The 24,515-nt window shown below is 42.8% G+C and overlaps 1 protein-coding gene across 18 annotated transcripts in view; it reads right to left on the reverse strand.

Annotated features, from left to right (window-relative positions):
- Positions 1 to 24,515, reverse strand: part of TCF4 (transcription factor 4) — a 339,025-nt gene that overhangs the window by 56,037 nt on the left and 258,473 nt on the right. For all 18 annotated transcript variants that reach the window (XR_014539543.1, XR_014539544.1, XR_014539545.1 and 15 more), the window contains one exon: positions 2,027 to 2,132. Coding sequence is in view for 15 of the 18 variants with exons in the window: in XM_083575633.1 (XP_083431759.1) it covers positions 2,027 to 2,132 (106 nt within the window). In the remaining 3 variants the exon portion in view is untranslated. The remainder of the gene's footprint in view (positions 1 to 2,026; positions 2,133 to 24,515) is intronic.

The following is a 24,515-nucleotide window of genomic DNA, read 5'->3' on the forward strand; positions in this document are numbered from 1 at the left end:
GTTGTGTTTCCAGTAAATGTTAAAATTAGCATTCTAATAAGGTCTGGTGCACACCTAATGCTCTGCTGTGTTGGGTAGCAGTTTACGTTAAAAGATAGCAATCGCAAATGGGAAGAGCTATGTATCACCCTTTTGCTTCCCAAGGGCTACACTAATTTTATATAATAATTATATATATAATTTTATATAATTTAATCATGTGCTCATGATTTTAAAAAAAAGTTTGCTCCAGAGAAAAGCAAATGACATCTTTTGAATCACCACCAATTAGTCATAGGTCTTATGTGCAAAGACTTTCCTATAGTTTGTTGTGCTATCTTTATCTAAATCCTAAATACCTACGACCTATATTGTTACACATTTTTGCTAGGGTAAAAGAGCTTAAAATAGGGTGTTATTAAAATTTCTATGCGACCCTTCCTCCCAAAGGAGTCACACAACTTCATAAATACCATCCATACTATAATTAAAGCATCTAAAATTACATATCTAAACAATATGGAATTCCTTCATATTCAGGCACTGTTCACATGGTGAACTGGAGCGTTTCCATGACATTTATTCAATAAAGTGAATATTGTACCTGTTTCATTTTTTTAATTAATAAAGAAAGACAGACAAAAGTTGACATATGAATGAGCAGAGGACATATTTTGACCACCTTTACAATCTTTGGATGGAAGTATGATAGAAGAGCCCTGGAGGCGGGGCCTTTTCTGTGGTGGCATCACACCTTTGGAATGCCCTCTCTGGGAAAATATTAGAGGCTCTCTTTCTGCTTGTAGATGGGCCCGTGGAAAAAATGTATCCAGACAGGCATTTGATGGGCAATTCTAACTGCTTTTATGCGGCTGTAGGGAACAATCCTAAATCCTAATCCATGCTGCTAGAGATTAGGATTTAGAAGAGGTGGCCCTCTGCCAGGCTCTGCCAGCAGAAATGCTGCTACAGGTGCCTCTGCTGTGCCCACTGAAGATGGGAGCTGTCATGAATTGGAATCCTGCCATTGGTAGTCAGTGTAAAGCTCTGAAAGAGGAAATATCGGGGGGGGGGGGCGGTGTGGAGAGAAGCAGGGCTAGCGATGGATCTGCTGGAGCTGACACATTAAAAATCCACCTCCACCTTCTGCCCTGATTGGCAGGTGCTAGTTCCAATTGTCACTGAGGCTGAGTTAGGATTGCTCCATCCATCTTTGGAAACTGCTGTCTCTTAACGCTTACGTTTCTAATGCGTGTGCATTCTTTTATTTGTGCATTTGGGCAATAATACCGTTCTGGTTTTGCAGTTATTATAGATGTTAATCCCACTGCTGGGCGAGTAAGGATTTTCTTGCTTTATAACTGATTATTGTGGATAAACACTTTTAGTGTGCAGTATTGTCTTAACGGATACGTTCACTACGTATATTTCGTTTTTGCATTTTATTTTGGTTATGGCAAGTGACAAACTAAACAACAACAATATTTGCATTGTTTATATGGTTGTTTAGGTTATTGCATGCCAGTGTGAATAAAAAGGTAGGGCTGAAATGAATGAAAAAATATATATGCCTAGCATATTGTCCTGTCGTCTCTCAAAGCAACAGGGGAGGCTGAATAACTTCGTAGAAACATAACAAAGGGAGCAAATAGGCAAGCTATTCAGCTTTATTAATTTCTAAAATGTGCATGAAGTTTAATGCTTTAATTTTAGGACATAAGCTTAACTGTTCAAGTTTGCCTTGGGGTACATGATATTTCAACCTCAAAACTGAGGAATATCGAAGGCATGAATGACCTGCAGTATTCAAAAGGAGAACCAGGACTTTCAACAATATTTCGGGGCTAAGTCGTTTAGGGTTTTAAACAGTAATGTGATCACCTTGAATTGGGCTTGGAAACGAATTGGCAACCAACACTGCTCATACAGTGGCCATATGAGTTCGAAAGGGAACCCCACCTAGTAAGCTGGCTGCTGTTTTTGACCCATTTCCTACTGGTTCTCAAAATGCACGCACAGCAAATTCTCATTAATGGCACCACCTTACCTTGCATGAAGAAGGAACTAGGAAAAGTGCTGGCTGCTGGTTTTGAGGATGGATAGCCTGGTGAATCCCGATTGTAGTCGGCAGTGCTTGCAGAAGGGGCATAAACCTACGGTGGAAAGAGAGGAGAAAAGAATTGCATTTAGTATGCCACCAAGAATGACTGCACTTGAAACAAAGGGGTGAAAAAAGGGATTCCCCCCCCCCCATTCTTTATTCAGCACAATCCACTTCATAACGTTAAACTCTGTGCTTCATTTAAAACTGAAATAGGAAAAAAACACCATAGCTATTTGTAATAGAGAATGTTTTAGGCCTGGTTCACACTAAGGTGGCAAACTAGAGTTTGGGCTGTACAGGTGGGATCTCACATTGCTGAAAAATTAACATGCTGGAGAAAAGGTTAGGTTAGGTTACCCTTCTCCCTGGTATCTGGTTTGCTCTATGGAGATTTCATATAGTCAGGGGAGCATTCAATCGTGTGAGCAGTCAGAACAGTACAACCCAGGCATGGGTTGGATATGAAGATGCCTTGCATTACACTAAAGGATTTCAACCTGTTCTAGGTGTGCCCTCAAATCTCTCTTGATTGCTTCCTCATCCCTGGAGATCTCTATGCTCTGCCCCATCCTATTCCGCTAAGCATGCATTATGCAGACGGGAGCTCAGTTGGTCAGAGCCTGGTGCTGATAGTGCCAAGCTCGCAGGTTCGATCCCTGTACTGCACAACTGCATATTCCTACAATGCAGGGGGTTGGACTAGATCAGGCATCCCCAACCTTCAGCCCTCCAGATGTTTTGGACTACAATTCCCATCATCCCTGACCACTGGTCCTGCTAGCTAGGGATCATGGGAGTTGTAGGCCAAAACATCTGGATGCCTGGACTAGATGTTCCTTGCGGTTCCTTCCAACTCTACAATTCTATGATTTTATGGGAGGAAGAAGCTCCCTCTCATGACCTTCTTAGCACTTGCGCTTCAACCAAATCACATATTTATTATCTGAGAGAGAATGCAGCCCCTGACTGGCATGGCTGACCCCCATAGGGCATTTGTTAAGGGCAGCTTCTTACAAAACTCAGAGGAAAAATATGAGTGGGAGTTGCGGGAACCACAAAATAGAAACAGAAATCTGGTGTGTGTGTTTCAGCATATGCAGATGTGCAGGCAGGCTGTACTCCAGAGTGCGGGGTACACTCAGTGGCATCATTAAAGGGGTTTGAGTCTCTGAAGTGGGGTAAACATAGAAAAGAAACCCACTGCTGAAATGAGTGATATCTGCCACGTCTGCCTGGCTGCAAGCTCTCTGCCCAACATATGCACAGTGGAATCATGGAGTGCATCATGGAGTTTAACATAATTTTACAAAACCATTGAAAGTGCTATTTTGTGTGGAAATATGCAGATTTCATACACGAGAAGAGGAACAATGGGAGAAGTTAGGAAATCAGCCATTTGTTCCCATGACTGAAAAATGAAATTGAGAAAGCAGTACCAAGCATATCCTGGGATGCTAAACTCCTATGATCTTTGGTCTTTGCTGAGAAACTTAAAAGAACCATTAAAAATTGGGATAGGCACAAGACCACCAAGACAGCATGCGTGCACTTTAGGGGGAAAACCCTGCTTTTTAGTACTAAGCGCATTTGCCTGCACAATAAACTTAGCAAGTATGCCAAAAACCTAATTTACTTAACATTTGCTTACTAATACAACAAAGGTTTTTCTAGCCATCTCTTCACAAGGAATAAAAACAATCTTATTCATTTTCCTGCTTTGATTTGATTTAAGCAGAAATCATTTTTTAAAATGTTATTAAATGCCCAGACTTTGTTGCCATTTTTTTAAAAAAAGCAGTTTAATGGACAGCATTTTTATTTTTGCATTTTATTCGACTTTAATATATGCAGATATCTGTATATTTAAAATATATATGTTCCTACTTTTTAAAGACCTCTCTACTCCAGATGGTCAGGAAGACCAAAACATCCCCATCATCTTGATGAAAATGGATACCTTCCTGCCTCCATTTTGAAGCAGGCAGCAGATCACAAAACTGGCAGGGAGCCTACTCTAACATTCACACGCCATGGCAAAAGCAACGAAATTTCACCAATACAATGCAACAGCAATCAGAAATGGTAGAGAAGGGGAGGGGGGAGGTATCTTACAAAACATGGCAATTTCCCTCCAAGAACAAATGCCTGAAGCTAGAAGTCAAATCCTGACAATAACAGTGAAGATTAATGAATCGTTATTTTGCCGAAATCTAGTAAATAAAGAGCTGCAGCTCAGTGTAAACTCTCTTACAGGGAGATTTTCCCAGCATGCAAGGTAATTTTCATAGGATATCATATGGCACAAGGAACTGCCATTACCTTGTGTGCTGTTGTCGTAGAAAAATGCCTTATAAAATTTCTTTTTTAAAAAAGTAAAAATATATATGATATATTATACAAAATAACTCTTTCCTTCAGAAAGAGTAATCACATCAAGACCAGGGGTAGTTGGTGTCGGCTGACAGAAGTTGGTGATGTCATTTTTAATGTTTTATCCATTATGTTTTGTTAATTATTTATTAAGCAATTTTATTATGTACATGAGCCCAGAGGCCAATTCAGATTTTTTTTAGAACTAGAAATGCTACTATTATAATTACTATTTATGGATGCAATAGCATATGGTGAGTGGAGGACAGCCCTAGTGCCAACGAAATTCCCTGAACCGAACCCAGATCCCCTGGATGCAGTTTAAAATCACACCAAACATTTTTATTTGGGATTAGCTGGACAGCCAAGGCTTGCTGCAAATACAAGTTTGATTTATTTATTTTTTTGTTTCCTCCAGGCGGATGGCGTTTGCAATCCTGCACACACTTACCTGGCGGTAAACCCTATTACACCTAGTGGCACCTTAGCCCTGGTTGCGTGTTCTAGTCCTTGTAAAATTAGGATTGCAAAAAAGGAGAGTGGGAATGGCTGTGCTAGCTCCACAGTTCCCATCACCCTCCAGATGTTTTGAGGCAAATAAATGCAGTGGCCTATTTGCAGCAGCATGGGCTTCCCTTGGGAGAAGGCTTGTCCTAATCTGTATTAGGAAGCTCGCATGAACAGAAAGACTGCTTGTTTCAGAAGTTATCCAGGGACAGGAAGAGCTAGCATACTCTCCTACTCTCCCTCATCGAGTGATGGATTAAAACACCTGAATAGAGTTGCACTTTTGCATAGATATGCATCCAGCTAATCTACAGATGGGCCTAGGGAACCACAATGCTGAGCTAGGTCAACCAGATTCTCTGGATTTTCAAATTATGTCAATCAAGGATATGGAAGTGGCTCATTTGGAAAGGATACTCTCCCATCTGTTTTTCTGGAGGGGATGGTTGCTCTCTCTCTCTCGTTGGTGTGCTTGCTTTATTATGTGATGGGGAATATGAAGCAGGAGGACAATTAAGCATTAGTCATGGTCTAGCATGCTAAACCATGGTTTAGTACAGGTATAGGCAAACTTGGCCCTCCAGATGTTTTGGGACTACAACTCCCATCATCCTTGACCACTGGTCCTGTTAGCTAGGGATGATGGGAGTTGTAGTCCCAAAACATCTGGAGGGCTGAGTTTGCCTATGCCTGGTTTAGTGAAACATGCCTTAGCAGGAAGAAGGTTCCATGATACTCAGACTTGTGTGCATTCAACAGCTGTTACTTTCATTTTCCATGAACCTTGGTTTTCTGGATGAATGATCGTGGTTTATCACAAACTCTGGTTAGTTTAAACAAGCTGGCTTAAGCAACCCATGACACAGCAAAAGTTCCTTTAAGTTTTTAACTGTCTACCTACCCATAACAGAATTCTCAGTATTAAAGGGGCGCTCAATTCAAAATGCCTCAATAGATCAATGCCCCCAAACCCAACACTATTTCATTTCAATGTTTCTCAAACTTCCAAATAGTTACAAAAGCACAAATAACCCAAAAGCATAAATACTGGTCTGGTGAAACTATATGTACTTGGAAAGCTTGCTTCTATTTGTTCAAGAAAAACATAAGGGACAGCAAATTTTGCTGGTTATAAATACCTAGTTTGTTTTAAATCTTTGTTGAAGAATGAGAAATCCCCCTCCCAAAAAAAGACCCACCCACAACCAGCTGAAAAGCAGCATGATCATTTGGGTTGGCAAACTACGGTACATGTTTAAGTATAGGGAGAAATAGCATTTATTGCATTAAAAAAAACTGCATAAGCCTCTTTACTGGCATATCTGTTCCCATACTCCTTAGCTTTGTAACTTGTGCATCCCAAGATCCTATGCTTATTTTCCTGGAAGCAAGTCCCAGTGAATTCAATGGGGCTCATTCACCTGTAATGCTCCTAGGGTTGTAGCCTGATGGGCTAAGTAAGTACTGTGAGAGAGACAGAGCTGCCACTGCTTTGTGGCTGTTTGCTCACACCGCCTTGCAATGTCATGGTAAACAAAATGCATGAGGTTACATCATTGCACTGTGCATTGTTCAAGCCCAGCAGCTGATACGATCCAGTAATCTGAGACGGCGGGGGGTGGGGGACATGAAAGATGACTTCTATACCCTCCTCAATCATTTCTACAATCCCAAGGCCTGAATTGGCCCAAGCATTGGAACAGACCTCTCAGCATCCATGATGGCAAGGCTACCTGTTCAGTGTCACTTCCAGTTTCTCTCCAAATCACAAGCTAACCTGTTAATGTTGCAACAGGTTACTCCCTCTATATTCTTTGTAGTGTGTCCCTGTCCACTTCCAGCTTCCGTTTATGGTCTTCCTTCCTTCCTTTTTGTGCCTTCTCAAGCCCCATCCCTATTCTGCCTTTCCAGGAACAGGCAGGCAAGGCAGCATCTGAATAGGCAAGAAACTGTGGTTTCCTCCATATCCAGAAAGTGTAAAATTGACGAGTCCTTAGCGAGCAGAAGAATGGGTCCCAACTTGCACCACTGCAACCACCCAGGACACGCTTTTGCAGATAGTAGTCCAATTCCAACGGCTTGGGAGTACTTGGCACATGACTGCTGCAACATCAGCCCATTGCTTCTAATGGCTGCAGCTGCCGTGGGTTTGCTCCAGCTCAGACTGGAGGCATGTACCTGACAACTGTTTACGAAGCGGAGGATGCACACTCCTGCCACCTTTCCAGCATGGTGCACACAGTGGTGTACAAAACAACAAAGCCTAATAAAACGCTCACAATTGAAACTGAACTTAAAACACCCCAGCAACTGCAATATCCAGCAACAAGGCAGAGGGAAAAGATCAGTTAGGGTCTTAGTAATGCCCACCTTCTCATGCTCTAAGACCAGGGTTTCCCAAACTTGGGTCTCCAGCTGTTTTTCGACAAAAATTTCCATCATCCCTGACCACTAGTCCTGCTAGCTAGGGATGATGGGAACTGTAGTCCAAAAACAGCTGGAGACCTAAGTTTGGGAAACCCTGATCTAGATGAAGCTTCCCCATCCCTAGAGAACAAAGGCTACAAAACCAGCACGGATTAAGCATGCTTAAACCCACTGATGTACTTCATTCTGTCCTGAACTGTGATGCCAGAAAACCAATTTTATGCTTTCTCATGCCATTCATGTTTTTGCTTCATGGTTTGATCATTTTAGAACTGCTGATATTGAGCTGGTTCACATGTAATACTAAGCCAAAACATGGTTCAGTGAGAACACATCAGCATGAGGGTTCCCAGAGAGGAAACTGATGCCTCATTGCTGCTCCCCTGGACCTGCTGCTGCTGTGAGCTAATCCATGGATTGACTCGGCATGTTGTCTGAGGCATCTGGTTTGTCTTGTACCAGACGAACCATAAGCCCATGTTGGAGCAACTAGCTAAGTCAAACCATGGCTTAGCTCACAGAAGCAGCAGGGCCAAGGGAGGAGCATAGCGGCTGCAATCTCCTCTTGTTCAGCCATAGCTTACATGTGAACCAGCATTGCATGTGAACCAGTACAGTGGACGCTCGGGTTGCGAACATGATCCGTGCGGGAAACACATTCAAAACCTGCAGTGTTCACAATCAGCAGTGCGGCATGTGTGCATGCACGGGTCACGATTCGGCACTTCTGCGCAAGCACCGAAACCCGGAAGTAACCAGTTCCGGTACTTCCGGGTTTGGTGCGGTGCGCAACCTGAAGCGTCTGTAACCCGAGGTGTGACTGTATATTGTATACAGCAGTAGTTCCCAACTGGTGGTCCGCAGACCCCAGGGAGTCTCCATAACCCACCCAGGGTGTGTATGGCATATAACCGTCAACTGTCTGGAACATCCCATTTTGGGGAGCTGTGTTCTTCTGTGAGAGCACAGCGCCCCAAAGCCCATGAAATCACAGCTGGACGTGTGTCTTGTGCGAGGTCGCAGTGCCAAAAAATATGTGGTTTTGGGTGCCATGCTCTTGCGTGGGTCATGCGACTCGCAGCCTGGTTTTGCGCTGGGACACATTGGGAGCGCATGGGGACACCATTCACATAACAAAAACTACCACAAAGACATCAACATTTTCAAAAGTAGAGGGTCCATGGCTTGGCTTTTGAAAAACGGGGTCTACAATGCTTAGCTAATTGGGAACACAGGTGTACAGCATTTCAACTGTCTGCAATGTTGGAAAATGACGTAGGATTGGTTGTGTGAACAATGAACGAGTTAATTAACTTGCTCACAAGACTCACACAGGTCGCCACTAGATTAAGTCGCAATGCAGATCAGCATGCTGCCGGTTTTACTTGTGTTGCACGAAAACCAGTCTTTGAGCCAAGGGCGGACAGTCTTTTTCCTTCTCCTTTTGAGGTCAACATTCCCTTGGGGTTATGATGTAATGGGGCTGCATGCTGACTGGTGCTGAGGCTAAAATCAGCAGTGGGTGCAGAGGGAGTCCAAAGTAGATGATGCCACCCCTTTTGTTCCCATGTCGCTGCCTTATCTTTCCTCACTCCCTGCACCCACCCACCCCCACCCCCCGACTCTGAGGGCTGCCAGGGAATGGGAAAGATTACTTTTACCACAGGTCTGACCTGATCACATGCCCAGGGCTTTTGGAATTAGTCTCATGTTTTCTAGTGCTGCAAGTTGCCCATCCCTGCCTTAAGCCATATTCACACTTTAAAAATAAAAATACATTTTTTTTAAAAAAAATGTTGTATTACTCACCCTAAGTCCCAAGACCCATCGCAACAATTTAAAATACATTTAAAACAGTTTAAAACAAATTGCAATGACACAAATAGGCCGGGTTACAAAAAATATGCATCCCAGGTGTCCCAGGCCAGGGTAATGAGGTACATTTTCAGCATTTGATGCGAACTATATAGTGAAGTTGCACAGCTTAGGGGCTGCCACAGAGAATGCCCTCCCCCAGGCTGCCTCCCCATGTGCACTTCTGAGGCTGGAACTACGAAGGACCACTCCCTCCCGCCCGCCCCCTCTTACTACCCAATTGGGTCCTGTAGGGAAGGAGGTGGTATTTCAGATATTTAGGACCTAGATCATTTAGGGCTTTAAACACCTTGAATCAGGCCCAGAGGCTAACTGGCAACCAATTGCTTCCAATGGGCAAAAAGCCCAAAGCCCTGAAAGATAACTTATTTGATTTGAACTATTTTGGAGATAGCTACAAGAGTATGCAGACACTGCTGGTTCTCTTTCCAATGGAGCCTCTGTCTACCACAGAGAGTATGGCTGAGCTGAGACATAATGATCGCAGTCCACTAAACCATGGCTTATGGGACAAAGGATGATTGTTTTAACTATGTGCTTGCTCCTCGTGTTTTCTTTCAGCCCTGAGACATCCCCGACTCCACTGAATGATCGGGGGGGGGGGGGGGGAACAGTGTTATATAGTCCTCTTCTTCAGACTTGTGTAAACCGTAGCGTAGTATAGCATACACTCTGGAATAAACCCCGCACAAATACTGAATGCTGCTTTGCTCCAATTTTCTGTTCTGTCTGCATGGAAGGCCTCTGTTAATGAAACCTATCCAATTTAGCTTGCATCTAAAAGTCATATGAAGAGGAAAACGGGATTGAAATGCAAATTTGAGCAGATGTGCAGATCTGACCTGGGCAGTCTGGATTTCTGCCAATTCCCCCACTATGGTGATGTATGGACCAAGGGACTATTGTCTGAAGTTGGGCCTAGGCCAGAACATGGAGCAAATTTAAAGCTCAAGCAGATGATGGTGTTAGAAAGTCTGAAAGAGTCTTTTAGGGACAGCTTGATTATGACAAAGTTATCACTGCCTCTCTCATCCCAGTTTTAATTTGCAGTTTCTCCTTCAAATATATATATATATATATATATATATATATATATATATATATATATATATATATATATATATGTTGTATATAAATGTTGATTCACCAGGATTTCCTTCCACTTATTTGAAGTGGGGTGGTTTGGGCGTAATACTAAAGTAAGCCATAGTTTAGCATTACGAGGACAAACCTAACCTCTCCCCAGGCTCCAACAATCCTCCCTCTTTCTCCTACATTGTAATTGTGTAGTTCACAAGCTTTCATTTCCTTTTAAAAAATAAATAAATAACCTCAGCTTTTTATGTCATCCAAATCCAGATAAACTGTAATGTATGGTTAGTGGAAACAAGCTAACTTCAAACATTGTTGCTCCATAACCCCCACAACCATAGTTAAGTTTAATCACTGTGATCTTTGGTTAACCTGCTAAAACAGGGGTCAGCAAACTTTTTCCGCAGGGGGCCGGTCCACTGTTCCTCAGACCTTGTGGGGGGCTGGACTATATTTTGGAAAAAAAGAAGTCCCCCCGACTCTCCCATCCCTTCTCCTCAGCACCGGACGAGCCCCAGGGGCTGCTTACCTGTGCCTTGGAGCGGCAAGGGCTGGCGGTGGTGGCGGAGGGACGATGAGCGGCGCAAAAGGGCTGGCTCTGGAGAGGGGATGCTCTGCTTTAAATGGCGCTCAGCCAACCGCAGCTCCTGTGCCTTGTGAGTGGCATGGGCTGGCGGCAGCGGCAGGACAATGAGCAGAGCGAAAGGGCTGGCTCCAGAGAGGGGCTGCTTAAAATGGTGCTCAGCCAACCGCGGCTCAACAAAGCCCAGCCCCCTTCTTCCTCTAGGCAGGGCAGGGAGAAGCCAGGAGGAGGGAGGGAGGAGGCGCCACCGCAGTGTGTGTGGGGGGGGGATGGTGCAGCCCGGACGATCAGAATCCCCATGCCGATCCAAGCGGTGATTCCCGGACCGTCCGCGGGCCGGATCCAGAAGGCAATTGGGCTGGATCCAGCCCCCAGGCCTTAGTTTGCCGACCCATGTGCTAAACAGTAGGGTTTGGCTGACATGCTAAACTGCGGTTAATCTGAAATCAAAGTATCTCTTCTTGTCTGATTGGCTGTGCTAGAGGAGGATGAAACAAGAGCACAGAGGAGGCTTGGGTCATTCTCATAATGCTAAACCATAGTTTAATATTAATGCCTGAACACCCCCAATGTGAATTTTGCTCTACTCTTCATTCCCTTTGGTTAGTAAGTATTGTTCAGAACAATTCTTCGAACAAAATTACATCTGCATTCCCTTTCATTACCCAGCGTTTTCAAATAGATTGAGGATTCCTAAACAAAAGATTTCACATATTTACACTTTTGGTACATTCCAGCTCCAGCCTCTGTTCTTAAAGTTATTTTCTTGCCTGCCTACTTCCATATGCTAGTGCTCATTTGAAATTATGCCTCAAAGAAATAGCTGTGTAAATAGTAGTTAAACAAGAATATGCTTTTGAAATTTTTCAGATGAGCAAAATGCAAATCCCAATTCAGATATGAACTCAAAATATTCATTAATATGAGCAATCATACAGCACAATTAATGAATTCTTGATTACTGGTTAGTGGAAACATATTTGTCAGGTCACAGTAATTGCAAAATTAACAGCACGTTTTGAAATTCTCTCAAAGGAAAACACCATGAATGTCCAAACTGCAACCTGAAAACTGTACAAACTCGGAACACATACAGTACAGTGGTACCTCTGGTTGCGAACGGGATCCGTTCCAGAGCCCCATTCGCAACATGAGCAGAACGCAACCCGCGTCTACGCGGGTCGCAATTCGCCTCTTCTGCGCATGTGCGTGACATCATTTTGAGCGTCTGCACATGTGTGAGCAGCGAAACCCGGAAGTAACCCTTTCCAGTACTTCCCAGTCGCCGTGGGACGCAACCTGAAAAGATTTAACCTGAAGCAAACGTAACAAGAGGTATGAGAGTATATAATTTTTAGTACTAATATGCACATATATTATGGGTGCCTCTCAAAACACACCCAGGAAGTGTGTTTTATATCTTCTTTTTTGCCATTATCACTTACATAGGTATTTGTGAAATCAAAGCTAGTTTGCTAGGGAATTTACTAGGCTCATGAGGGACAATGAGATATTGAATTAAACCACAGAACACAGATTTGCAAGAAATGTGGTTTTGCAAATTTGTTATTCTACCCTCACATCAGATAAACTTGACAAAAGTAAGAAACCTTAGATAGAGATATGCTGCAGGCCTACAGTGGTCATTGGGCCATAAGAACTCAGGTCTTGATGCCTTGAGATGAGCTCTGCCTTGTCAATACTATGGGACAGCTGCCTCCTGCCTTGCAGAGGGTTGGACTGGATGATCCTCAGGGTCCCTTCCATTCTATGTCTGTGCAGAAATTAGGTCCACTGACTTCAAGGGGACACAATCTCAGGTTAAAGTATATAAGGATCAGCTTTAGTCACAATTTTAACTTTGGGTGGTGGGGGTTAAAGTATTTAACAGTGAATGCAGTGAGCTGAAATAATGACTATACTTTCTTTCTTTTCTTTTTTGTTGAATCATCCTGAGAATACTTAAAAGAAAAGAAAAAAACCACCATGGAACAACTCGAGAAAAGATCTGAAAGTACAATATCAAATATACCCTAGCTAAGTCCTACAACGAAAAAGTCCCTTAACTGAGACATACAGTAGACTGTGTACGTCATGTTACTTTTTCAACAGGGTGACATTTTAGAACACCACCATGCATAATGGGCCCCACTGCTGCCAATTTCGGGAGTAAAAAAAAAAGGAAGGGTAGAAGTCAGTGCTATGCTAAGATGAAGGTTCTTTCTGCACAACAATTTCAGCTTACTAGAAGGAGGAATCTCTCTCTCCCACCTGCCGCTGTGCTGTTCTGGGGGTTCACCTGCCCCCAAAGCCAATTTCAGGGGGCACAGGGGGATAGGGAGAACAGCTTGAGGAGTGTTCTGAGTGCCAGATGGAGGGGGCTGAAGGACTGCAATTGGCCTACAGTATTCAAGAAGGTAAGGGGAAAGGATAAAGACCACCTCTCCCCATGTGACACTCTATTATGAATAGATTCAAATTTAGAAATATTATCTCAACAGAGTGAGGAACAAGATTCTGATCAAGTGACCTATGCACCTGCCTGCTCAGTCTGAGGTCCAGAAAGGCAACTTCATGGTCCCTTCTTATGGCTCTCTCTTTATTCCAGGCAGGGGACTGGACAGCCCTTCAGGTAGAGGACTATCCTCTGTAAAGTAGGACACATGGCCATCCTAGGGAGATATCAACATGCTTATAGAAGATATACTTGAAATATTTTACTGAGAATATCTAGGGTGTATGTGGAATCCCAGTGTTCAAAGGGTAGAACTGTTGTGATCTGCATAGCTAATTAGCCCTCTCCTTTGACCGGTTTCCTTCTTCTATTCACCTTTACTGACCATCTCTTGACCATGCTGGTCTGCTTGCCTTAAACCACTACAATGGGCCCAACGCAATTCTGAAGCAAACTCAGGTGGTTGCCATTCAACTGAACAACATTCTGCAAAACAGACCATTTGTAATAAATAAATAAAAAACGTCCAAACTTTGTTGAAACGTAATTTTATTTTATGTGTGCTAGAAAATGTACAAGTTCTGCTCCAACCTTCCAAGCTATGTATTGCAGAAGGCTGTTCAAAAGATTCTTAAGATACAAACACATTTGGATTTCCCAGGATAAAGTCTAGACTTATTGTAATACAAAGCAGGAAATGCACCCACCCTTGGAAATGCATCATGCTATTTTACCATTTCTTGCAGAATTCTCCTCTGCATTCTAGACTAGAACCTAGTGGTTGGGCTATGGGATTACAAGATGTCAGGGACTGGCAGGATGCTGATGAGTGTGAACTGGAGGCGGGGGGGGGGCTGGAATCTGACTTGGGAGATGGGGGGCAGTGGTTTGTGGGGACGTGTATCAGCCAGGAGGCAAGAATCAGAGGCAGGGGAAGCTTTGGAGCTGGAGGGTGGAGCACAGTATGGGTCAGAGAAGAGCAGGAAGAGGCAGGTCAGGCAACTGAAGTGCCAGGTGCTTCCCCACCCTTTCCTGTACCACCATCTCCAAGATCCAGGAGGGAAATGAAAGGGGATAAGCAGAGGAAGTTTCTGTGCAGGTGTAGTCTCTGGCTATGCGCACACAGCCCATCAGCAGAAGGTACATAAACTGGTGGAGGGGAGTGGTCCCCTGTTGCTGCAACTGCTGCAAGAGCACAGATCTGGGAATAGCTGCCTAGCCGTTAGATTGGTACGCGTAGATTATAAGTGACTGTAAGTGTTCTCTTTGACAATAACTACTTAATTATCCGCCACATGCATTGCTTTGGCTAAGAAGCACCCTTGGCACATGAGCTTCATATTTAAAACTGGCTATTGACTCTGTGCTGTTGTTAAAATGACCTGTGAGACTTTCCTGTGCTTTAACTCTGGTGCCCTATTTTTGGCCGCAAGCTGTGGTATGCTTTCTCCATTGAGGCTCCCAAGCCTCCCATTAAGGCTACAATCCTGCCCACATGGATAACTTCTGCTGAAGTAACTGGGATGCACACTGGCATATAGACGGGGACAGGAAGGCTGCCAACGTTTTTCAGGTTTTCCTAATTTTCTGTTGGAAGTTTCAGGCAAGGGAGCAAGCTGTGCCATGTCCATCTCTTTATCGGAATGTGGCATTTCCTAGAAAAGTCAGGCTGGCAGCATAATCAAGGCAGACCTGCTGGAAACCCAAACAAAGTGCTTCCCATTCAAAAGTTTCTATTTACTCATTTAGGATCTTGCTTTGTGCCAGTCTGCTAGCCCTCCCCTAGGCATACTTACATATGCACCCCCCTGGTGGGAAACAGTAATGAGACTCTTTCTGGGTACCCTACAGTTTCAGCTAAAAAAGAAATGGAAAGATTCCTCCTGTCCCGAACAAACGACTATGCAGAGAGCATGATCCTGCACAAACCTTCCGAAAGGAAACAGACATGTATTTTGGTAGCTTCTTCACTTCTCCCTCCTACTTTTCCACGAAAACACTATTTTGCCGTCGTAGAGATAAATTTCCCTGACTTGCAGTGAAAAATCAGTTTGTACTTTGCTATGTGTTAGGAGCAGATTCGCCATTTCCTGCACTGATCCATTCCAGGTTTCCAGCAGAAGGGTGCTTTAATTTTTTTTTAAAAAATCCTAATTTGGGCCACATGTTGCTGGTGGTGATTTGGAGTTTAGGAGGGAGGGGGAGAGAAGGGGAGGTATGTGGGGTGGGAGATTGTTGGGGGGGGGAGAGGGAGGAAGATGATGAAAAGACCAGCACCACAAGTGAAGCACATTACCAGCCCAGAGTGGAAAGGGCCGGAAGGAAAACCCACCCACCTCACCCTGCGTTTATTCTATCAACCTGCAATTGCAACAATCAAAGCCAGATGTCGGCTCTTCCAGATCTTTCTCACAGGACAAACATGCGAAAGGCCTAGGGCCTGGCGTTGCCATCAAATGGTAATTGATACCATATGAGCCACGAAACAGAAAAAGCACATGCAAACCACCCCCAGACCCGTGAGAGGTATGAAACGGCAGGCCCCGCTGAGCTGCTAAGTGCACGGTGCGCCATGGAAAACAAGTGTACATAGCTATGGTAACCACCTGTAAGTTAGAAAGACCAAAAAAGAAAAAAGAAAAAAACCCCTCATTGGCAAAGACAGAACCCTAGAGGATAACAAGAGGTTAAAGATCACGCAGGGTTAATGAAAAGGGTTGTTTAGCACAGCAGAAAATGAATGCAGGTGTGAGAACGATCACAATGGCTGTGATGCTTTCTGGTCTCACAAGCCTCCCCACCCTCCCCAATTCTTTAATTGCAACATGTTCTCCTGCAATTGCCTTATGCTAAGCACCGGCAACAGCAACAAGAACAACAACAACAACAATAATAATAATGGGTATTTATTTCTCACTTCCCATTCCCCCAAAATTTGTAATGTTAAAGACTTAAAAAAAAGAAGTCTTTAAAAAATAATAATAACAACAACATAATGGATTCATTACAAAGAGAATGGTTGCAATGCTCATTCTAAAACCTTAGTGATGTCCTTGTTTCAAGCAAACATCGTGGCTAAGCCAGCTGGAGAACTGGTGTTTTAAAACAAAGAAGTTTGCTTGGCGGAAAGAGCAATGTCTCCCCACCCCCACCCCCCCGGCGTAATATATGTGAAAATTCTGTTTCCCCTTGTTTGGATGAGAAACACTACAAGCCACTGTGCTCCCATATATTTTACACCAATGCAATCAAGCAGAAATATGCGGAGACTGCTGCACATTCAAAAGTTGCCGTTCAAATGCTAGTTTTTTAAAACCACAGCTCGTTCCGAGGTGAAATGTTGAGACGCAGACCACACCACCCATCTGCTCCTCACTATTTGTTCGAATTCCATCACCAATCACTTCTATACAAACAACAGCCTGATTCTAAACATACCCTAACCATTAGTAGTCTTGATTCCCCCCCCTTATCCCACTGTATATTATATCCTAACTCCACAGATCAAGTAAACTTAAAATATTTTCCAGATGGAGCAGCTAAATTCTACATTTTGTGAACGCCCAATGTTAAAAAAAGGTCAACTAAATTAAAAGAGAGAGCAAGAAATGCAACATGATGTCATCCCCATGCAGCAACGTTCATTCTAGTACAGTAACAATAACAAAACACACACAAACACACACCGAAGGCCCTGGGTAGCACCTATTCACATTTCTGTCCCCACTCCACCGCACCCTAGCTAGTGTAGTTTCCAGAATTCGTTTCTGGAATCTTATGGTGTCTGCTACAGTATTTCAATTAACACATCTGCAAGGAAACAAAGTACAGATGAGATCAGCCATGGTCACAGTTAGCTCCAAAGCCGGAGTTAGTTGAAGCCTAATAAACCAACTCTTGGGTCCTCTGTCTCTATACCTACCCTCTCTCTAGTCACTGGAAATGTAGAGCTCAGCCAATTTTGAGCTAGCTAGCTAGCCCTATCGACATTACTTGGGTGACCTCCTTGATTGACTTAGGGCTCCAAGTGATAGGTGTTAACAGATCATAGAATCATAGAGTTCTATGTAGAGTTGGAATCGTAGAGTTGGAATGACCGCAAGGGTCATCTAGTCCCAACATCCTGCAATGCAGGAAGCTCAGGTAAACCATCCATGACAGAGGGCCATCTAACCTCTTTAAAAACCTCCAAGGCAGGACAGTCCACAACCTCCCAAGGGAGGTTTGGAAAAAAATACTCTTTCTGCAAGACCAGGTTTCAAGACTCCTACTAGTACAAAACCCTGTACAAAGCAAACAACCATTATATTTCCCCCCAACCATCATAGTCTCTTATTTTTTAATTCAGAGGCTGCACGTTTCTCCATATGCTGCAATACAAAACGAGTGCAATGGGAAACAATGGTTACTGGAAGAAGGAATTTCCTGCATGGGTTATTCAGCTGGAAGCTGCATGATGATAGAAAAGGACGTGACAAATGAAGGATATGTTTAAAAGACAGAAGTATTAGCAAGATCAAAAAGTAAATAATGAAAGAAAGAACTGGATTTGCATTAATACAACAATTTCTAAATGGCTGTCGAGCACCTAACAACAGCTTGCTTAAGATTTTTAGGTGTATCACAAAGACATAAAGAAGCATGTAAGAGTAGAAGATAGATAGCTATCTTCTTGATCCAGGAGTAGGTTCTTCGCCAAGATGGAACATAATTGAAGGCTAACACTGTGTACCACTAGACTACAGAGACATCACCTTGCCAACAAAGGTCCGTATAGTTAAAGCTATGGTTTTCCCAGTAGTGATGTATGGAAGTGAGAGCTGGACCATAAAAAAGGCTGATCACCGAAGAATTGATGGTTTTGAATTATGGTGCTGGAAGAGACTCTTGAGAGTCCCATGGACTGCAAGAAGATCAAACCTCTCCATTCTTAAGGAAATCAGCCCTGAGTGCTCATTGGAAGGACAGATCGTGAAGCTGAGGCTCCAATACTTTGGCCACCTCATGAGAAAAGAAGACTCCCTGGAAAAGACCCTGATGTTGGGAAACATTGAGGGCACAAGGAGAAGAGGAAAACAGAGGACGAAATGGTTGGACAGTGTTCTCGAAGCTACCAGCACGAGTTTGACCAAACTGTGAGAGGCAGTGGAAGACAGGAGTGCCTGGCGTGCTCTGGTCCATGGGGTCATGAAGAGTCGGACACGACTAAACAACAACAACAAGACTACAGAGAATGGAACTACAAACATGAGTGGGGGGAAATATTTGAATGGCAGAATGATAGTGAGATGTGAGACTGGACTGCTCGCCACACAAAAAAGCACCTGAGTTTGCAGTGGCCTACCTTCTAATAGTTCACAGATGAAAACAGGATGTTTATGTGTTCTTCTAACACCGGTGCCTTTTGGACATGATGTTAAAGCATAATTTTGCACAGAAACAAACCTCAGTCTCACACACTCCCCCCACCTGCAGCAGCACAGCTGCCAGGGGGAGATCACTTCCACTTGTGAAGAGATTCCCGATCTGTTCAAATTCTGGGGAACACCATCTTATTTGAAACATCCAGGATCAAACCATGGTTTACAATTCCCGAGTTCACGTGTAACAGGGAACAAGAGCTAATTTAAAAATGGAATCAGATGCTCCCAATCTTGTTGCAGCCCTGCCAGTGGAGGAGGCGGAAGGTTGGGACATGTAAGCCTGAGGCTCAGGAAACTCGTTCCTATAGCGCTAAACCATATTCCACACTCCATACCACTTACACGTTGCAGACAGCTGGACTGATATACACTGTGTTAATTAAATCTGCCTGTCCAACACTGCTTTCTAAAACGGGTATATTATAAACTGAGTTTCCTTTGTTAAAAAACACCCAGCTTTAAAAGGCTTAATATCATGTTTAATTAATACAATTGTTGCATTTCCTATACAATACCAGTAACTGAGAACATGGTCACCTTCCCCGCAACATCTTGATAAGGGGTATGTTGGGTATCACAGGGACAAGCATCTGGATTTAGACCAGGGGTTGGAAATCTATGGGCTCTACCTCCCAACAGCTCCAGCCAGCATAGCCGTTGGTCAGTGATTAAAAGGATTTGGAATCCAAGAACATCTGGAGGGCAACAGGTTCATCAGCTCTGATTTAGTCAAGAAAGAACATCCGGATTTTATCACTACCTGGATCTAGTCGCGTGACTGGAAAGCAAAGATAGTGCTGCACTTCTTTGGTGGGGGGAAAGAGACCACCCCCCAAAGTGTATTATTTTATTGATATTCTACCTTTCAGAATACATATCCTCCAAGCCAAAGTACACTGGATTAAAAAAATATATATCCTGCAAAATATAAAGAATAAAACACAGCAGCCAAAGCAAACAATCAGCCCAAAGGTGATAGATCTAATTTGGCCTTGAAAAATTAAAAAAAAAACACAATCAAATTCACCTCACATCTAAAGACTGGCAGAAATCAGTCTTGGCAGGGCTCCTGAGGAACTGAATTCTAGCATCTGTAGGGCCACAACTAAATAGGCCCTGTCTCTAGCGCCTACCAATGACACCTTCACCAACGACGGGACAAAGAATAGGACCTCAGTGGTCTTGGATACATTCATACAGGCGCAGGTAGTCCTTTGAATAGTCCCATTCCAGATTGTTTAGGGCTTTAATGGTTAATACCAGCACTTCAAACTGGGTCCAGAAATAAAGTGGTAGCCAATATAACAGGCACAAAATAGCTGTAATGTAACTGTTGAGCTTGCCCCCATCATATTTTGATCCAATTGTAGTCTCATCTTTAAAAGCAGTGTTGGGTAGAGAGTATTATGCTGCTTTTAAAGCATCAAACAGTCTACCACCTCCTCAGGCAGCCTGTTCCACTCTGGAACAGCTCTTACCATTAGGAAGTTTAGCCAAAATCTGCTTCCTCACCATTTCCGGCCATTAGGAGCGAAAGTGAACATGTTTGCTCCACTTCCTATATAACAACCTTTCAGGAATTTATTTATAACAAATATTTATACACTGCTATTCATAGAATGCGTCAGGGCAGTTTACAACACCCAGAGGGCTCCCCATCAGTGCACTAGACCAAAGATACAGCCATTTCCCATTTAGAGATTTAAAGTCTAGGGTCTCAGTGGAGAGGACAAAGACTAGAACTTTAAGTAGAGCACCTCTGATGTTTACACACACACACACACACACACACACACACACACACACACTTTAAAGGTATTATCGATGGAGGTGGAGACACTGAAGGAGCGTCTCCACCTCCATCGTTCTGCCCGGACACTGAGGTCCAGCGCCAAGGGCCTTCTGGCAGTTCCCTCACTGTGAGAAGCCAAGTTACAGGGAACAAGGCAGAGGGCCTTCTCGGTAGTGGCACCCGCCCTGTGGAACGCCCTCCCACCAGATGTCAAAGAGAAAAATAACTACCAAACTTTTAGAAGACATCTAAAGGCAGCCCTGTTTAGGGAAGCTTTTAATGTTTAATAGCTTATTGTATTTTAGTGTTTTGTTGGAAGCCGCCCAGAGTGGCTGGGGGGACCCAGCCAGATGGGCAGGGTATAAATAATAAATTATTATTATTAGCCACTTACATACTCAAATGGCATCTAAAGTACAGTCAAGGGATGGGGTGGAGATCGCATTGATTACCGAAAATATTAAAAAAGAAGAAGAAGAAGAAGGTTCAGATATGGCTTTAACCTGTAAGAATTGTGGAAGGAAAGTTACTGAAGAAATGGAAGACAAAGGATAAGTAGGGCCTACAAAGGAACAGTAAAATATAAACAGTTTCTCAACAGTTATTCTGTTTCACGTAAAGATACAACCCTGTTAGGTACACAAGATGTGGCAGGAATAAGGTAGGTCAAGCATGAGAAGGAAATGTAAGGTGAAAATGATGTGGAGAAAATGAAGGAACAAAGGGAAGACATGCAAGCAACAGTAAGGGTTGATACTCAAAGGGGATGGTAATTCCACAATCCCATTATTTCAATAGAAGTCGGGAGAGGCTTGGAAATTCAGCACCAGCTTTTGCATGGGGGGATTTTTTTATTATTATTATTTTAAAGTGCAAAGGAGAAATGATGGAAGACAGAAATAAAAGTGACGACAAAAAGAACAAAGGTGCCATTTGGCAGAAATTCAGGGGTGGCTGCCATATGTAAATTCTAAATCACATTTAATTTAAGCTAGTATGTCCCCAAGCATTTTTTAAAAAGGGCTCCCAGTAGAGGGAGAGAAAAGAAAGAGAAGCAATTCATGTGTTTTCCTTTCATTTCCTCTCAGCTATATGGAATTTCTCCTAGCCAGATTTACTGAGAACCATTTTGTGTTTTCAATTTCAACATTCTGTTTACAAATACACATGAATGCAGAGAAGGCATAAGACATCTGCCCAAATTCTCTTCCATGACTTCTCTGCAAGAAATGAACCTTAATTTGAGGATTTTTTCCCCAGTCACTATGGTCATTACCTACCTAGTACAGCGTGATCAAGCAACTCTCAAGAAATATACACTTCATTAATTAGATTTTACCAATTTCTGCGAAACACCCCCAGCAATTCCTACTAATCTTGTTTTCCAGTACTACAAACACTGTCATTCACGATCTTCCTCTCTGATATATCATCTGCAACACTCATCTAAAATCAAAAGAGTTGCATCTATCTGGCTCAGATAGTGTGAAATATCACTAAAATAATGGCATTGAGTGCCAACTATAAAATACTAGATGTACCTTTCCCACAGAAGCACTCAATAAAACAAAAGGAAAAATCCAGCCTGCAATCTGAATGTGTAGGATAAATTACTGAACACTTCTTCAAAATGCTTCATTTGAAATCTTTATTTGTAATTTTACTGCACTAAAATCGAATTTGTCAGGCGATTGGATAGTGTGTGGAACTAAGAGAGATATCCAGAGGTACTATACATGTTGATCCAAGAACAGAGAAACTGGAAAATCGTAGAGAAGGTTAAGATATGGAAGTATCTTAACACTAGGTCACAGTAAAAACAGCCTTCCCTCGTCTTCAAAAAAACAAATAACTATTAGCCTAAATCCAACTCAGAGGTAGACATACTGAATCCATTAGTTTCAATGGAACTAAACAAGCCTAGATAGATCATTAAATTCTTCAGGATGCTATGGCACAGCTATCATAACGCACATTTCCACATTTATTACAATAAACATCAATGTATCTTTTGCTAGGCCCGTCTCACATACGCGAATTGCTTCAAAGTGCCATATGGCAGCTGAGACATTTAATTGTACCTATGTAGACTTTTAATTGTATCTGCCCTATATAGAAATGTTTCTTCAACTTTAATGCCAATATGATTTTTGCATGCACATGCTCTATGGGCTGAGTTGCATGGCGTCCTTACAGTGGCCCTTTAAACTGTGTGTGTGTGGGGGGGGGTGTTATTGTTTTGTTTGTATGTATTTTTGTGTTTTTATACTGTAAACCAAGCTGTGATTATTCGATGAAGGGTGGTATACAAATAAAGAATTATAATAACAAAAAAGTCCTGCTGCTACATTCTGGCCTAAGAATTTTATGAATGTTAACATGTCAATAAGTTTAGCCTTTTACGGATGTTGCCATTAGGTGACTAAGTGGGTGGGGGGAAATCTCCATGTGATGAAACTGGTTGAGGAAACCCACATTAAAATGTTCTAGGAAACGTAATGTGTGAATTTAGCTGTGGCTGTACACTTCATCCCCATCATTATGTGAACAATGGAAGAACACACAAAAAGAAGAAAGGTCATGTGTGTGTTTTGGCATAATTCATGGAATACAGGTGCCTGGTTCACATGTCACACTAAACTATGGCTTAATGCAAACATGTGGGCTCCTAGATATAAACTTTGCTCCTCCCTAGTTCTTTTTGTTGCTGAGCTAAACCAAGGTTAGGCTTAGCATATCATCTGAACCTGGGCTCATAGTTAATCTGGAGCAGGCTTTCTCAAACTCGGCCCTCCAGATGTTTTTGGCCTACAACTCCCATGATCCCTAGTCAGCAGGACCAGTGGTCAGGGATGATGGGAATTGTATTCTCAAAACATCTGGAAGGCCGAGTTTGAGGAAGCCTGATCTGGAGAGACTGCGACCAAGGTTTGTTCTTGGTCTGCAAACAAAGCAAAGTGGCCAGGTTCACCACTCCAGGAACCTGCGCATTTGACATTTGCATTTAACCAAGGTTTGGCAAACCAAGCCAAAGTGCAAAGTGCAAGCCGAAGTAATGTCAGGTGGCTATTGGTTACTGGTGCTTGACTAGATTCCTGGAAGTTAGTCAAAGTTAGCACCTACAATCTTCTCAAGCAATTCATGTAAACTACACAACAGAAGGGAAATAGGTGACAGCAGCTTCAGGTGCAAAGACACAATAAAACTACAAGGGGGGGGGAATGTTTGCTTTTTATGTCAGAGGAGATGTCAGTACCCATTAATAAATCTATCTGCTAAATCTACTCTTATTCATGAGGGACATCACTGAGTTAAACTAAAATAAATTATCTTAATTAAATGGAATTGTTGTCTTCCTCCCGCTATCATTCCCAATTATTACATCCTAATCAGTCCTTTTGGGAGAAAGCACGAGAAAAGGCTGAGAGGTACATTGCCTATAAACAATTTGTCTCTATGTCAAGAGGTGATTTTTTAAAATGTTCGTTAGTTGGGCCTTGAAATGCATCCTGTCCTTCATAAATGGGATCAAAAGTTTAAAAGGGTATCAGTTCAAAACAGAAAAAGGAAAGCTTTTTGTGTCATCAGCCAAGCACTACTTCCTCTTAGGCCACTCCTACAATTAAAAGCCTTGAGCAAGGCAGAGGCAAATAGGAAACATGCAAATCATTTGTTTAAATGAGAGCTGAAGGATTTAATTTTGACCTGAACGGCAAGGTAATGCAACACAGAATGCGACCCTTTGACCACAGCATAGAAAGAAGGCTAGGAATAAAGTTTCAGCAAATTTAACAATATTGTGCTCGAGGACAAACCATTTGTGCCTTAGCCTGGCAATATGCTAAATTGGGATATTATGTAAAGTAGATAGAACAAAACACACCACAGCTGGTCTATTAGAAGTATGT

Source organism: Podarcis filfolensis (assembly GCF_964270895.1).
Source record: "Podarcis filfolensis genome assembly, chromosome: 11".
In the NCBI taxonomy this organism is placed as follows: Eukaryota; Metazoa; Chordata; class Lepidosauria; order Squamata; family Lacertidae; genus Podarcis; species Podarcis filfolensis.